At 26.9% G+C, this 17,436-nt stretch overlaps 1 protein-coding gene across 7 annotated transcripts in view; it reads right to left on the reverse strand.

Annotated features, from left to right (window-relative positions):
* LOC100197130 (chondroitin proteoglycan-2) overlaps positions 1-17,436 on the reverse strand; it is a 70,684-nt gene that overhangs the window by 24,460 nt on the left and 28,788 nt on the right. For all 7 annotated transcript variants that reach the window (XR_010641193.1, XR_010641192.1, XM_065807368.1 and 4 more), the window contains 2 exons: positions 16,942-17,292; positions 3,822-4,172 (listed from right to left, as the gene is read on the reverse strand). Coding sequence is in view for 5 of the 7 variants with exons in the window: in XM_065807368.1 (XP_065663440.1) it covers positions 3,822-4,172; positions 16,942-17,292 (702 nt within the window). In the remaining 2 variants the exon portion in view is untranslated. The remainder of the gene's footprint in view (positions 1-3,821; positions 4,173-16,941; positions 17,293-17,436) is intronic.

Below are 17,436 nucleotides of genomic sequence, written 5' to 3' on the forward strand. Positions count from 1 at the left end.
TGCATGGAATACAACGTTGTCTGATATGTAATCTCTTGAAAAATTTATTTTTTGGAAAAAGATCTCCACTCCTCAGATGGAGATTCCAGTGATTAGGAAGATATAACTAATTGAGGAAGATATAACTGATGAGAAAGATATAACTGATTGTGAACTATTTTTGCCAATTTCTTCTTCCAGTGAGGATGCTGATAGCAGTGATGACAGTAATAACACTCAGTCTCTTTCAATCTTGAGAAGAACAAATTGTGGCGCTGGTCAAAAACACTGTGCAACAGTGGTGTCATCTACCAATAAGGTTAATACAAATGGAAAAAAACCTGCAAATAATTCTCAGCCATTATGGAAAGTTGAAAACCTTCAAAATAAACAAGAAGACCACAAATTTAAAGCTAACTACGAACAAAAAATGGACAAGTTATTGGAATGTCTTGGTTCAGAACTGCCATACTTTTATTATCTTTTTCCAAAAGAACTTTTTCAAGAGATTGCATATCAGACAATGTTGTATTCCATGCAAACCGATCCTGAAAAACCAGTTGTTGTAAAAGAGGAAGACATAATTAGTTTTGTTGGATGCGTTTTGCACAAGTCCATTGTCAAACTCTCTAGCACAAGAGATTATTGGTTGTCTTCTATTGGAATTTCTCATGTTGCTAATATAATGCCCATCAACCGCTTTGAAAAATTGAAAAGCATTTTTCATTTTGCTGACAACAGCGCTGCTGACAAAGACGATAAACTTTTCAAGATCCGCCCTCTTATAAACAAAATAAATGAACAGCTGAACAGTATTCCAATTGAGGAAAGTAAAGCGGTTGATGAGCAGATTGTTCCGTTCAGGGAGACATTCAATCAAACAATACAACCCTTAAAAACCGCACAAATGGGGATTTAAAGTTTTTGTTCTGAGTGGTGTCTCTGGCCTCAGCTATAATTTTGAAGTTTACTGTGGAAGAGGTGACAACATTTGCCTTGAGAATCAACCAGACCTTGGGGTAAGTAATAATGTTGTCATGCGTTTGCCCAAATCTTGCCAGATGATGTCAATCATAAATTGTATGTTGATAATTGGTTCAACAGTATTGGTTTGAATGTTTATTTGTTCAAGATGGGAATTCAAATGGTTGGAACTGCAAGTAGAAACCGTGTTGGAAATTGCCCAGTCTAGTCAGATAAGGAAATGAAGCAAAGAGGTCGCGGAAGATTTACCGAACATGTTGCCAAGGTTGACGGAGTTGATGTATTGGTAGTTTCTTGGTTTGATAACTAAGTTGTAACCTTGCTGTCCAATTTTATTGGAAGTGAACCTTCAATCGACGTTAAAAGATTTTTAAGAAAAGATATGTGCCATATCAACATTTCTTGTCCGGGAATTGTCGCTATCTACAACAAGCAGATGGGCAGAGTTGACTTGCTTGATTCCCTACTTGGCTATTACAGGAACAAAATTCGGTCGAAAAAGTGGTATCATCGGATCTCTTTCCACTTGCTTGATATGTCCGTAATCAATGCCTGGATTCTGTGGCAGAAGCCTAATCCGTCAATTCCACTTGTCAGATTCAAACTGGCGGTAGCAGATTTATTGTTTATGTACAAGGTGTCACTTAAATAAAAAACTGTTCGTCCTTCACTTGCTGACATTACACCTCGCGTTGGTCCAAAAATTGCCATTCCGGCAAAAATTGCGTACATTTAAACAATGTGTTACCTGCTTCAAGTACCATTCTTTTTTGTACAATTTGTGAAGTATTGAAAGCACTAATTTCATTTAAAACAAAATTTTGATTATAAAACACATCTTAGAAATGTTTTTTTTTTTATTGTTTATGCAAATAATTAATTACTGGTGACGGAATTTCATAAACTAGGTGATTTATAGAATCTGACACAAAACGAGCTGCATGACAAGCTGCATGACAAGCATCAGGCAGATAAATTTTAAAATCTTTTAACTTATCAAAGTTAATGTTAAAGTATAAAGCAAGATATTCTACAAGATGCTTCTAATCATTCCTTGAAAAAGTTGTGTTATTCAAATAAAAACTCTTTAAAACTCTTTGCTTTAAAATACAAACTGTTTATGTCTGAGCCATAAGTGAATGAGTTTCCAGAATATCCTTTAAATCTATATTTAACACCAGAAGCAGAAATTAATGGCAAAAATTTTTGCTTTTGCCTACTATGTTGGAATAAAGTGTATTAGTAAAATCATATGCTTCATCCAATTTGCTTGCATTTGCAGTAGTAGTGTCAGTACAAACTGCAAAAACTTGGTCAGATACTTCAAAATACTTCAACTGATTTTTTATAAATAAAACATGATCAAGTGCTAATCCAGTTTTACTTTATACAACTGCTAGAAGGTCATCTTTTTACCCTAATTCCGGGCTTGTAACAGCAACAGCAATCACCAGTATTTTTCTGCTTCAATTTTTCTTCAATATGGCTATCAACTATACCATCAAAATGGAGAACAAGTTTTTTACTTATTATTTCATCTCTATAGTTTTCTTGTTTTTAAACACCGTTAACAAATATGGCAGTTGCATGTATTTGTTTTTCTTTACTTAGTTTAGGTTTCGGAACTCATATCTTTAGAATCTTCATAAAATATAAACAATATAAAAGATTTTTTATAAAAGTTGAATAAAGATATATACAATTTAATAAATCAAATAAATACTTTCTGAATCTAAACTTGCTTTTTTGCAATTGGGTTCCACTTCCAAATCAGATTAAAAACACTTATTGACTTAAAGGCATACAGCAATATCATCTTCATTTGCATACAGCAATATCATCTTTATTTGCATACAGCAATATCATCATCAATAATGGGTTCACAAGCACTATCTGTCATTATTTTCCTCCTGCATTCTTCATATCTTAAACATCTCTAGGTTCTCCTTTTAACTCTAGTTTCTAATTCCTTATTTCTAATGTAACTAACAAATTTAACTCTAGACTATTTTTCAAAGAAAACAAATGTTTTTATTTTCTTGCTGACATTTGTAGGATTTTCTTTTAACTTTTATATCAATTTGATCTAGAACTGATAAGATATTGGTAATGTCTTAAAACTGTTCCCTTGGTAGGGAGCTGATAAAGTAGCAATTCAGAAATAGATGATTTAAGTAGATGAAATGGTCTTCTGACACTTCTATTTAAACTATTTAAAGAACTTTTTCATTCTTTTATTTTTTATTTTTTTACTTTTCCTATCCTGATCGGTAAATTTAATATATAATTAGTTATAAAAAGCCATAAAAGTGCAGCAAAAATTCACTTTATTTATATATTTTATTTATTATTATTTTATATATTATTATTTATTAGTTCATAAAAATAAATAACTGAGCTTAATTTTAACAAAAAGTAAAAACATAGAAAATAAAAAAATTAATCAGTTCTTTTTGAATTTGTATTAAAATAAAGAGCAGTTACCAATTTAGTGGTAATTTCTGAAAAAAAATTTTTTTCTTAATTGTCAATCTTGTAGACTCAAAGCAAAGTGGAATGCCATCCTGACACCATATAATAAAATGTAAACTATCCTACCACTTTTTTATCTTACTCCTAATATAACCATGGTAAGACAGAATTGGATAATATTTTTGAAATTAATGAAAACCTACATTAATAAAAAAATAACATTACATTTTTTTTTTTTATTTCAATTAGATTTTATATTTATTTGAATTATAAACTTTATTTTATAAATTAATAGACAATAATAACAACAACAATATTATTAATATTATAAATAATATTTGAAATACTTAGATCATTTAATTAAAAAACAACTTTATTATACTCACTTAATATTTTGCATGGAAATTGATAAGAATATTCACAAATATTATTATAAGGATCATAAACTAAGTCTGATACTGGGCAAGACATATTGTGTGATATACCATTAGAACAAGAAATAAAACTATGGCAGTTCCAGGGGTTGCGATATTGACCATCAGGTTTATTAGTACAAAAACTGGTAAAATTATATTCCCCGGCATCTCTGCAGCTACTGTATGTTGGATCAAAAATTTGATTGGTTGGACAGCTGACATAGCCTCCTTGTTGTGATGAACACTTCAAATAGTAAAACACATCTGGAATCAAATAGTTTCCATCAGCTTTTCCTGCACATGGGTTCTCCTTTAAGTTCTCTATAAAAGCAAAAATATCATTCTGCATCTGTAATACTATTATATTAAAGCAGTCAACTATTGTTTAAACAAAAACATTCACTGTTCACACTAACTTTGAATTTACATATGTACAATAGTACATATGTAAGGCTAACAGTTTGTTTCATAACTTTTTTTGTTGTTGTTAAAAAAAATAAAGTGTTTAAAGTTTTATCTTAAGGAATTAAATATATAAACTCCTTTTAAATATAAAAATTATTTTTAGTCATAGTAGTTTAAAAAATGCACGATTTATTTTTATGTAAATATTTTATATTTACATAAAAATAAATATGATATTTTGTTTATTGTTAATTCAATAACGTAAAGTTTTAATGATGTTCGTTTAAATTATGAAAATAAATTATGATCACGAATATGTTATCGGTAACTGATAAATAACAAAAAAAAACTCTTTATTATTTAAAAACATTATTAAAAAGAGTTCACAAATTAAATAAGAAAAAATTTATTAACAGTTAATAAAATAACCAAAAATCAACTGTAAAATCATAAGAAAATAAACAAACATTATTTTACGTTTCATGAAAAAAATATTTTTTTCAAAATAAAATTTAGTTCATATTTGGAAAAAATAATAAAATGATTTTTTAAATAAGAACTTAGATTTTATTTGTAACTTTTGTTATAGTGAGAAAAAAACAAACTGTTTGTATGTTTAATGCGTTAATAAAATAACTTTAATTACAATGCGGTACTTGAAAAGACGCTAGTGACGCAATATAACTTCTAACGATGCAAAATATATTTGCTGAGTTGAGTTACTTAGAAATGCGTTACGCATTTTCGCTATGCAGCGAAATCTCGTAACAAGGCCTGATATATATATATATATATATATATATATATATATATATATATATATATATATATATATATATATATATACACACACACACACACAAAATAGATAATGTATTATTATGATATATTAATAATAATACAAATACTCATGTGTGTTTAAGAGTGCTCAATATTATTAAATAGTAAAGCAATATTTATTTATTTATATAAAATGAATAAAAACAACTTTTGATGGAACTCTGAGTTTCATGCCTTTCAGCAATCATCAGCCATTGTGTATTCCGTCACTTAAAGACTCAAGTCATCATCAAAATGGAAAAAAAAAACTTGAAATATTCAATCAAAAATATACCGATTCTACCTGAAAAAGAATATAAATTAAAACTACTAAACAAAACAGAAATGCTCGTAAAGTAAATGAGATGGAAGGTGTTCTTTTTCATAAATAACTACCCAAAAAATGATTCAAATTATACTGACTACGGAATCAAATCATCACAATGCCCACCACAAATAAATAAAATGCGTTGTTTCGAGAAAGACCTTACAAACTTATATAAATCAATAAAATTTTGCAACGTAAACTGCAAGTTTCAAAATGATATGCAAAAAGACTTAAAATTAATACGTACATCGCATAAAACATTAATTAAGGCAGACAAAACATCTAATTTGTATAAATTATCTAAAGATGAATACGATAAACTGTTGATAAACGCAATTACTTTTACCTACAAAAAATCAATGCCAGAATTAAAAGATCAAATAAATAAGGAAGGAAAAAACCTTTTAATCCACCATGAAGTGTATAACAATATTGAAATAAACAGATCGTCTGGCGGTTTTTTCACTTTAAAAAATAAGGGTTGTTAATAAAAATAAGGATAATTTTATTAACAACCCTTCAGTTCGCCTTATAAATCATTCGAAAAACGAAGTAGGAAGAATTAGTAAAGTCATTTTATCTAAAATTATTCACAAGTTAAAAAATAAACTACAGTTGAGTCAATGGCAAAGCACTCAATTTGTTATAGATTGGTTTAAAAAAATGAAAAACAAACACCTTTGCAAATTTCTAATTTTTGATATAAATGATTTTTACCCATCTTTTAGTGAAAACACCCTTACCAATACATTCAGTTTCGCCGAACAACATGTTATTATAAATGATGACGATAAAAAATTAATATATCATGCAAGAAAATCTTTAATTTTTAAAAACGATGAAGCTTGGATAAAGAAAAAAGGCGGATTATTTGATGTCACAATGGGAGCATTTGATGGAGCTGAAGTTTGTGAACTAGTTGGTATTTTTATACTGTTTCAGCTCTCTCAACATTACAATAAAAATAATTTTGGCTTATATCGTGACAACAGACTTGCTATTTTTGAAAACAGAAGCAGCCAGCAAATGGAAAAAATCAAAAAGTATTTCACACGTATTTTTAAAAATAACAACCTACTTATCTCCATTCAATGTAATATTAAAATTGTAAATTATCTTGATGTAACATTGAACCTGATTGACAGTTCTTATCAACCATATCGTAAACCTAATAACCAACTTATGTATGTTCATTCTGATTCAAACCATCCACCTAATATAATAAAAGAGATCCCTTGCACTATTGAGTTAAGATTATCGACTATGGCAGTAAATGAAACTGTTCAATAATTTTATCCTTCTGTATGAAGAGGCTTTACGTAAATCAGGATACAATTCAAAACTCACCTATCAACTGCAAATAAACAAAAATCAAAAAAGACATCGCAAACGTAAAATTACATGGTACAAACCCCCGTTTAGTAAAAATGTTGAAACTAAAATTAGATATTGCTTCTTAGCTTTAATTGACCAACACTTTCCAGTAGGACATAGGCTTCATAAAATTTTTAATCGAAACTATATTAAAGTTAGCTATAGTTGTATGCCTAATGTCAAGTCTTTAATAAATGTTTTTAATAAAAAATATAACAACAAAATTTTACAAAGCGATAAAAATGAAACATCAAAAAAATGCAACTGCATAGACAAAAAAATTTGTCCGTTAAATAACCAATGCCTTTCTAGCAATATCGTATACCAAGCTACTATAAGTTCTGGAGATCCTCAATTCAAAGATAAAGTTTATTTCGGTATAAGTGAAACCACATTTAAATTAAGATATTCCAACCATCTTAAGTCTTTCAATTCACCTAAATATAAAAATGAACTTTCCAAAGATATATGAAAGCTTAAATTGAAAAATTCAAAATCTGTTGTTAAATGGAAAATAATAGCACAATGTAAGGCCTACAACCACACATCAAAAGTTTGTAATCTATGTCTCAGTGAGAAATTTCATATACTATCATATAAGGGAGAAAACTTACTTAATAAAAGATATGAAATAATATCAAAGTGCCGGCATTAAAAAAAATTTTTACTATCCTTTTTCGACACCGGGGACTAAAACCTTTTACGTCTTTATGTTTTTGTTTTGTTTTGTTTTTGTAACGTCAGAACTCTTCCACCGTAATTTTAATTTGTAATTTTTAAACGGTTTTTAAGTGACGAAATACACAATGGCTGATGATTGCCAAAAGGCATGAAACTTAGAGTTCCATCAAAAGTTGTTTTTATTCATTTTATATAAATAAAAAAATATATATATATATATTCATATATATATATATATATGTATATATATATATATATATATATATATATATATATATATATATATATATATATATATATATATATATATATATATATATATATATATACAACCCGTAGATGTTGTCCGAAAGTTTTTTCCGTATTTTGTTGACAAAAAGTAAAAATTAAAATGCAAGACCGGAATTATTTTTTTTATTAATTGATAGACTGCCTGCCCCAACCAAACCCTCAGTCGATGTAGCAATACTCCCTTGCAGGTCAGGCTAAAAGATAGTAGATGTAGCAGCACTCCCTTGCGGGTCAGGCTATTTGTCAGTCGATGTAGCAGCACTCCCTTGCGAGTCAGGCTATAAGATAGTCAATGGAGCAATACTCCGTGCATGACTTACAGTAAAAAAAAAACTAAAATAAAAACATTTTATTACAAAAATTAAAAATAAAAACATTTTATTAAAAAAAATAAAAATAAAAACATTGTTTATATTGTTAAAAACATTCAGTTAAAAACATTCAATTAAATTTGCGTTTTTATTAAACATTTTATTTAAAAAACTAAAAATAAAAACATTGTTTATATTGTTAAAAACATTCAGTTAAAAACATTCAATTAAATTTGCGTTTTTGTGGTTTTTTTAAAAAACTATTTATTTGTAATTAAATTAATGGTTTTTACTTTCGTTAAACACGCAAATGTTGGACGAAAGTCAAAAGTAATTAAAAGTGAGGTATGTGTTGGCGTAAGAATCACTTTTTTCCTTCCGCTCTTCCCAAAGACAACAAACTATAGATCAATATATATATGTATATATATATATATGTATATATATATATATATATATATATATATATATATATATATATATATATATGCAATCCATTGTTTCGTTTTTTTATAACTGCTACAACTCAGCAATACAAATAATTCTCCAATAAAACTCTAATATACAAATTATTAAATTTATTTGGTTACTTAAGAATACAAAGCTGTATCAAAACAGCAGTACAAGACATTATATTTAATATTTTGTTAATAAAAATAATTATATTACACTACTAATGCTCCAACTATTTAAATAGTTGGAGCAGTGTAATATAATAATTATTTTTATTAATAAAATATCAAATATAACGTCTTATGGCAGTTGCAGGGGTTGCGATATTGACCATCAGTTTTATTAGTACAAAAATTGTTCAAATTATAATCTTTAGCATCCTTGCAATCACTATATTTTAGATTAAAAAATTTATTATCTGGACAGTTTACATAGCCTCCTTGTTAAGATGAACACTGCAAGTAAGCAAACACATCAGGAATCAAGTATTCCCATCAACTTTCCCTGCACATAGACTGTCTATAAAAATACAAACAATTAGTTAAAAGATGTTTTACTGGTGAGCCAAATTTACCATATATATTTTCACAGTGCATTAAACTTACAATATGTTATTTAGTTATTGCCTATTTGATTTTAGACTACGGCAACAATTCCAATGTTGTATTATTTATAATTTAATATCAATTATTATAAAACCAACTTATAGAGAAAATGGAGGAACACTTCCTACTGAAAAACACTTTACTTGAAAAATGTCACTAACTGGAGCATCATTTTCATGACACTATGTCACTAACATGGAGCATCATTTCATTGTTTGAAAAAAATAGAGAATTGGATCCCATGATTAGACAAATGTAAGTGGCATACAAATAAAGCGAAATGCAGAAGATTTATTGAAAATCCTGTAATTAAAAATCAATTACAATTGTAATTAAAACCAAGTTGCAAAAAATAAGTGACACTGATGGAATTTTTAAAACTTTTATAAACACGTTGTTTTTAACAAATGAAAAAAAAAATTGAAAACTTCAAATATCTTAAGACTGTCAGTGATTTCCTTGCAAACACACTAGATCCTTGACCCTTTTTAGATCTTAGATATTTCTCAATCAAATTTTTCTGAAAATGCAAATGAACTCAAAAATTTGTTACTAATAATATTCAAGTATTAAAGCTTTAATTTGATAAAAGTTATTAGTATATTAATCTATTTTTAAAAATCTATAACCATAATGGTGGAAATATCTAAAGTCTTTGGAGTGTAACATTATAATTGGAGGTTTGTTAAATGTACCGAATTCTAGTGCAAGAATGAAAGAATTTTTCAACTTTTGGGCTTGTTTATTCCAAGTTAAAAAGTAAGATGGGAGTAGAAAAAGCAGCAAATCTTGTTTTTAGTAATAAACAGAACATTAAATAATAATGTATTGATTGATGAATTAAAGCAGTAATATTGATAGTATTTAAATATACTTTGCTCAAGTGAAATGCCCAATGCTTTTTTTAATTGAAAAGCTCAACTAAATGTTTTTTTTTTTTTTAAATAAACCATGCTTTTTTTTTTAAACAAAAACATGGGTTTTTTTGTTTGTTTTTTTAAATAATATTTATATAATTAAATGAAATTATGTAAATAGATCTAATGTCTAAAAAGTCCTAACAGATCTTCAAAGAGGAGGAGAAGGTTTTTCAAAAAAAGTTGACCGTAAACGAACTGCAAGAACCAATAAACTTGTAAATACTATTGATTGTAACTTGCAAAGAATCTAAATCACTCAATTTCAAAGCTGGCCAAGAGAATCTGGAACTTTAAGATAATCCATGTAACTGACAGCTCCTGAGTGAAGGAATAAGAGAAAACTGAAAAAACGAGCCCACATTTTGTTGAACTTCCTCCAAGCTCACAACATTTTTGTGGTTAATACAGATGAAAATTTTGTCACTGAATTGAATCGAATCAATACATTGACAGGATCATTTGAAAGCCCAAAGGAGAAATAGTTTAGGGGGAAGGAGACATCACAGTTAAAGACAACCATTACAAAGAGACAGCATCCTGTAGTAAACATGGGTGTTAGTTATTCTGTCAGGTAAATCCACTGTTAACACCTGTTACATTAAAAAATTTTAACAGATAAAATAACAGAAAATTTCTGTTAAAAATTTTTAATTGACTGATAATTTTTTTGTTTATTTCATTATTTTATATTTAAAAAAATTTTATAATTGTTTAAAAAAAGTTAAAATGTATTAATTGGTCTAAAGCCTGTTTCATCTTATGGTTTCTTTAATTAAAATAAATAAATTTTTTGTTTTAATTAAAGAAACTTTTTTTAATTATAGAAACTATTTTTATCAACTTTAATTAAAATAAATTAAAACAAAAAAAAAGCCTTCGTTTTTTGCTCTTTTATTTAATCAAAACTCAGTTAAATGAAAGATAAATAGCAAAATAAATTTAAAACCTACAGTTTGTTTATCGAACTGTAGGTTTTGAAAATTTTATACAAGCAAAAAATTTGATATAATTTTATACAAAACAAAATTTTATACATTTATTAAGACTAATATTATTTTACAGCTTTAAACAAAAACTTAAAATATATTTTTATTAATTAGAATAAATTTTTTATTTATTTTAATTAAAGAAACTTTTTTTAAATAAATAAACTATTTTTGTCAACTTTAATTAAAATAAAATAAAACAAAAAAAAGCTTTTGTTTTTTGCTCTTTCATTTAATCGAAATTCAGTTAAATGAAAGACAAATAGCAAAAAAAAACTTAAAACCTACAGTTTGATTATCGAACTGTAGGTTTTGAAAATTTCATACAAGCAAAAAATTTTTTATAACTTTAAACAAAACAAAATTTTATACATTTATTAAGACCAATATTATTTTACAGCTTTAAACAAAAACTTAAAATATTTTTGTACATTTAACAAACTTGTAACTTGAATTTAAAAGATATAATTTATATTTAAATAAGTTTTATTAATACAAAAAAAGTTCTTGCTGATAAACTTCAATAAGTTGGACTAGTTACTTTTTTTAAATTTATTTAATTTTATAAATGTTCTTTTTTTATTATAAAAAATAAAGCTTATTAACTGTATTGTTAGAGTGTTTGTGACATATTTTTTTAATATTAATTTCTTTTTTGTATATTAAATGTCAAAAAAAAGTTCTTTTATTTGGAATTATTTTGAAAAAGAACCAACTAATAAAGATGGAGAAGAAGCTGCCAATCTAATTTGAAATAAGTATCGAAAAGTGTACAAATTTACTAAGGGTTCAACATCCAATATAAGATAAACTATTAGTTGAAAAAAGAATTATGAAATTCAGTTAATCAAAATCACGGAAAGGAAAATAATTCTACAGAGACAAAAGGTAAGTTAATAAAAAAATTTTTTTTGTTTTTTACAATCATACTATTTTAAGTAAACAGCTCAATTGAGAAGTTGTTTATTAATTTCTGATGATGTCAAAGAATAATACAAGGTCCATCAGCAAAAAAAATAAGAGTTAAGTAAGAAGTTTCAGCTAGCTCAAAGATTCAGCTCAAAAAGTATAGGCAAACAAAACAATACAACAGTATCTAAGTCACAAACTAATACATTTTCTTTACTTTCAAAATACAAAGTAATTTCAATTACAAGTTACCCAAGATATGAATATATGATATGAATACGAAGGCAGATAAAAAGTTGACAAGTGAGTTAAAAATGAAGATGGTCTAGGATTCACCACTGATTGCTGGACTTTTAGAACAGTAGACTCATTTATTACTTTAACTCTGCATTATATTGCTGATGATTACACTTTGAAAAAGTTTGCTATTAGCTGTGAAGAGTTTCCTGCTGAGACCCTACTGCTCAACATATTGATGATGGAATAAAAAAAAATGATTGAGTAACTTGTTGGCTTGAAACCAAAACAAAAAGTCATGATTACCGATGCTTCTAGTAACATGATAAAAACAAAAATGCTTTCAAAGCATTTTACTCATGTTTGTGTTCTGTCAGAACCTCTGATGCAGTGTTCACTCATCCGTAAGTTACTACAAGCATGTTTTATGTTCTATATAAATCTCTGATGCTGTGTGAGGTCAGTAACCAACTCATTGAAACTAAAAAACCTTCCCCTAACCTCCAGTATTCTGTTGGAATGTTTTTCCTAATGTACTCTTAAAATATTCTCATCAATGTTTTAAAGTAATGTTTACAGGAAGTAACTTCTTTTAACTACTCCCGGCCAGGTCAGGTTCAGGATCATCACAATCACCCTGTTACTTGAATTATGTAGCCCTATATTGCATGTCCCATGCCATGCTGCTTTGTGGAGTTTGCTTTTTTTAGGTAAAGGCTAAGAGAAACAAACTTAAAAATCCCATGTCTTGGGGCTCTTGGTTGAGTAAAGGCTAGAGATGGCATCTTGATAAAATACTCATCTTGGGCAGATGTTAGCCACATTCAACTACTGTCTTGTAGAAAGCCTAGCTTGTGTTCAATTTCTCATTATTCTCCTTTAGGTAGTTCCAACTGTGCAATGATCTTTGAAAATCTTTCATCTTGTACTTCTTCTTCAGACTCACCCTATCATCGCACTAGCTACTACTACCCTAAAACCGACTGGGATTCTTTTCATGATTTTCTTCGTGACGGTCCTTGGGCTGATGTCTTTACTCTCTCCACTGATAAATGCACCTCCTATGTAACCACTTGGATCCAGTTAGGAATGGAAACTTTTACTCCTTCTTATCAGTTCCAAGTCAAGCCACATTCTACTCCATAGCTTTCACCTTCTTGTGCAGCTGCTATATTTAATCATAATCTTTTTATTTTTTCAGAAGAACAACTCTTTTGAGAACAAACACCTATTTATTATTGCAAGAAATCAACATAAAAAGGTGCTGTCTGATGCTAAGCTCCATTATTCTCAGTTTACTAAATCTTGTATTTTATCTCAGAAGTTAGGCTATACAGACTTTTGGAAAATCTTCAACACTGCCATCAACAAAGCTAGATCTAATATTCCATCTCTCATTCATGAGACTGATCTTATTACCAAAATTCATCAAAATTTTCTAACATCCAAACTTGAGTCAAATGATCCTTGACTTATTGTCAGACAATTAATGTTTTTTGATCATCTCACTCTACCACTAATTTGCTAACTGCAGTGACTGAAAAATTTTATTGTGCATTAGATGGAGGTGACAAGGCTAGGGCTATTGCTATGTCAAGAATAATAAATCTAAAGCTTTCAACAAAGTTTGGTATGCTAGTCTTCACCATAAGCTTTCTTCTTATGATATATCTGGGAAAGCTATTGAGATTATCAAATCATTTCTTTTTAACTGCTTTATTAAAGTCATCCCCAAGGCTAACACTCTTCTTCAATTCCATTAACTTTCTGGGTAACTCAAGGTTTAATCTTTGGTCATTTTATTTGTCGCCGAAAAAAACAAAAACAAATAAAAACACTGAAACAAAATTTATTTAAAGAGGTTAATGAAATTCAAAAGGCTCTCTACATTTTGTTAACAGTTTCTTTTCTTGTTAACATTATATTCCTAATAAACAATCTTGTACATTTTACAGTCTTCAAAAAAATAGGCTATTTTAAAGACTGTATATTTTACAGTCTTTAAAATAACCTATTCTTATGATCTTTATAAACTCTAAACGCTCGAAAACATTTATAAAATAAATAGTATATAGCTGCCATACTTATATACATGCAATTAGGTTATTTTTTAAGTGAAGCTTATATAAATTTAGTTAATTTTAGATTTCTTTAGATGTATTTTAAAATAAACACTATTATACTTCAAATCGCCTACAACATTTGGATATAGCAATACTAAATATGTAATTAATGGCCCTCATAAAAAAACAAAACAGCTTAAGAGAGATATCATAGAAGCTTAAGGTTTTTTTTAAAGTTGAAAAATATTATTTTTATCATTTTTTTTTTTTTTTGTAATATTTATATATAAGCCAGTTCTTTTGTTTTTTTGTTCAACTTTAATTTTGCTAATAATAAGTTTTAATATTTATACCAGGTTGTTTGCAATATAAAAAATACTGCAATGGAAATTATTATTATTATTTTTAACTAGAATAACTATTAACTATACAACTTTCAACTTTCAAGTTATTTCAACTTTCAAGTTAAATTTTGAAAGTTTTGTTAAACCAAAATATCAATGCCAAACTAAATATCTGAAATAGTTATAATGCTTATTTGTAAGTTTTAAAACACATCATTTGAAGCAGTAAAACAAATATTGGAGGAAAAAAAAAATGTAAAGTTTATTATCAACTTAGTAAGAGTTCTTTACTATGTTTTATGAATACTATGTGGTTGCACATCTTATACAACCATGCAAATAATTCTATATCGCTACATTGATTAGCGCATAGGTTTGATTAAATGTGACATTTATGAGGCGTGACTTGTTATATCGGCATTAGATGAGGGTTTAAATCCTACTATCGGATAATTATTTTTTAATGTTTTATTTGCTTTGTGTACATTAGAAAATGTCAAAGTTTTGAATTTTAATATAATTAAATTTTGAAGTAATTTATCTTGGATGAAATAACTTTGAAACTTTGATTTTTTTTTAATTCTTTGAGATGAATCACATTAAAATTAAAATAAAAACATATATTAATTTTTTGCTTTAAATGATTTAATTTTTTCTGGTTTATTTTTTAATAATTTTATCATTTGTTAAGTTTTTTTTTAAGTTTTTACTTCACTTTCTAGTTTATAGTTTGTTTATTCTTAATTTATAAGTTTACATTTGTTTATTCAGCGCATTTTTTAAACAAGCTAACTTAAAACATTTATTTTAGCTTTGGCCAAGTTTTAAAACAAAATATGCGTGGTCATATAAAGCGTGCAATCACACACGTCTCTTGAGAAGACTTGATATACTATATACTAGATATTGATATACATATACCTAGATAGTTAAGTAAAAATAAAATATAATATAAAACCCTAAAGATACTACAAAAATTAAAGACATATATGTTTTAGTGGCAATATACTAAATTATTTTTAAATTTACTAAAATATATATACATTTTTTCTTTTAACTGCCAATTCATTTTTTTTAAGGCAAATTATACTATTTGTCAATAATGACAGGCTATAGTGAATTGTAAAATTTAGCTACTTTTAAATTAAATTTATATTTTTAGTTTCTAGTGGAGAGAGTATTGCACATTATTTTGGCTATTATTTCTATTGTAATGTATTTCGGCTAAATTATAACTAAAAAATATTACCACTCAATGTTTAATTGCATGTATGTTAATAAAGCTTTCTCAAAATATTAAAAAAAAAATTATATGCTGATTATGTATGTTTTTCTTGTTTAAATTGGATTTTATATTTATTAATATTATAAATAATAAACAATAATAACAACAACAATATAATTAATATTATAATGGGTTCTCCATTAAGATCTCTATAAATGCAAAAATAATAAAATATAAATAATAAAAAATATAACCACCCAATGTTTAATTGTATGTATGTTAATAAAGTTTTTTCAAAAAATTTTTAAAAAATTTATATGATGACTATATATGTTTTTCTTGTTTAAATTGAATTTTATATTTATTAATATTATAATTCTTTATAATCTTTATAATTCTTTGAACTTTTAATATTTTATTGGGTATTTAATATAGGTAATTGAAAAAAATTTAAAAATATAAAAAGTTTATATGTTAAGATGTAAAATAAGTCAATTGTTTTTTTATCTGGTAATATCTACTGTATGTTCATGATTTGGTTGGTTTTTTAGTGTTCGAATGACCATGATAAAAATGAAAGTAACACAACAAAGAAGTATCTTAAAATGAAAAAGAAAGATAAAAAAAGGTAATTAAAAAACAATACTCTTTAACTCGATTCAGCATCAATAGTCAGAAGATGTAATAGTTAAAAATAAATAATGTGTTGTTTTACACATAAACATCCATCCAAAATGTGTAATTATTTTTTAAAAATTTTTTCATTTGTTTTTTAATCATTTGAATATTTGCTACATATAGTCATCCTCAATTAAAATAATAGGAAAAAAAGAATAAATCAGAAACCAAAAAACTAACTATATTATTTTTATAGATTTAACAGATTGATTGAAAAAAACATTTTTAATATATATATGTAATATTGGATCATAAGCCTTAAGATATTACTATCACAATAAATATACTCCAAAAAATCTGATCTGCAAAATAATTTAAGTTAGCAAGTTGTAATATTTGCTTTAATCTTTCCATAATGTTAATTTAAAAATGGGATAGAAACCCATCTAAACCACACATGTGTAGGAACATTGGTGATAAACTTCAAAAAATAAAAGTTAAAAAAATAAATAAAACAATACCTGATAATTGATGACATGGGTATTCGTTTTCATAAACACACTGGTCAGTATATGGATTAAAAACTGGGTTGGTTATTGGACAATCAAAAAGATAGGACAAATGTTGAAAGCATTTAAAGAATTTATGGCAATTCCAGGGATCATTATAATCACCATTTTGTCGTTCTTGACAAAAAGTAGTTGGAGATTGAGTCGATATATTAACACAAAGACTTACAACTGGAGAAAATACAAAGTTATCTTGACATGACATGATATTTGACACACCGCCTTTGCAAAATTTGTATTTGAATACATCTGGAATAGGATAGTTTCCGTCCCTTTTTCCATCACAAAAATCATTTTCAATAACTAGAATTTATAAAAAAAAAATTTTTAAATCTTTGAATTGTATTTAAGCTAAACACACTCACTCCTTGCGCTTATGGGCTAGCACATGGCTACATGGCTTCCTTCAACCATGGCTAAAATTATTGCACCATACAAAAACAACAA

This window comes from Hydra vulgaris, chromosome 10, assembly GCF_038396675.1.
Source record: "Hydra vulgaris chromosome 10, alternate assembly HydraT2T_AEP".
Lineage (NCBI taxonomy): Eukaryota > Metazoa > Cnidaria > Hydrozoa > Anthoathecata > Hydridae > Hydra > Hydra vulgaris.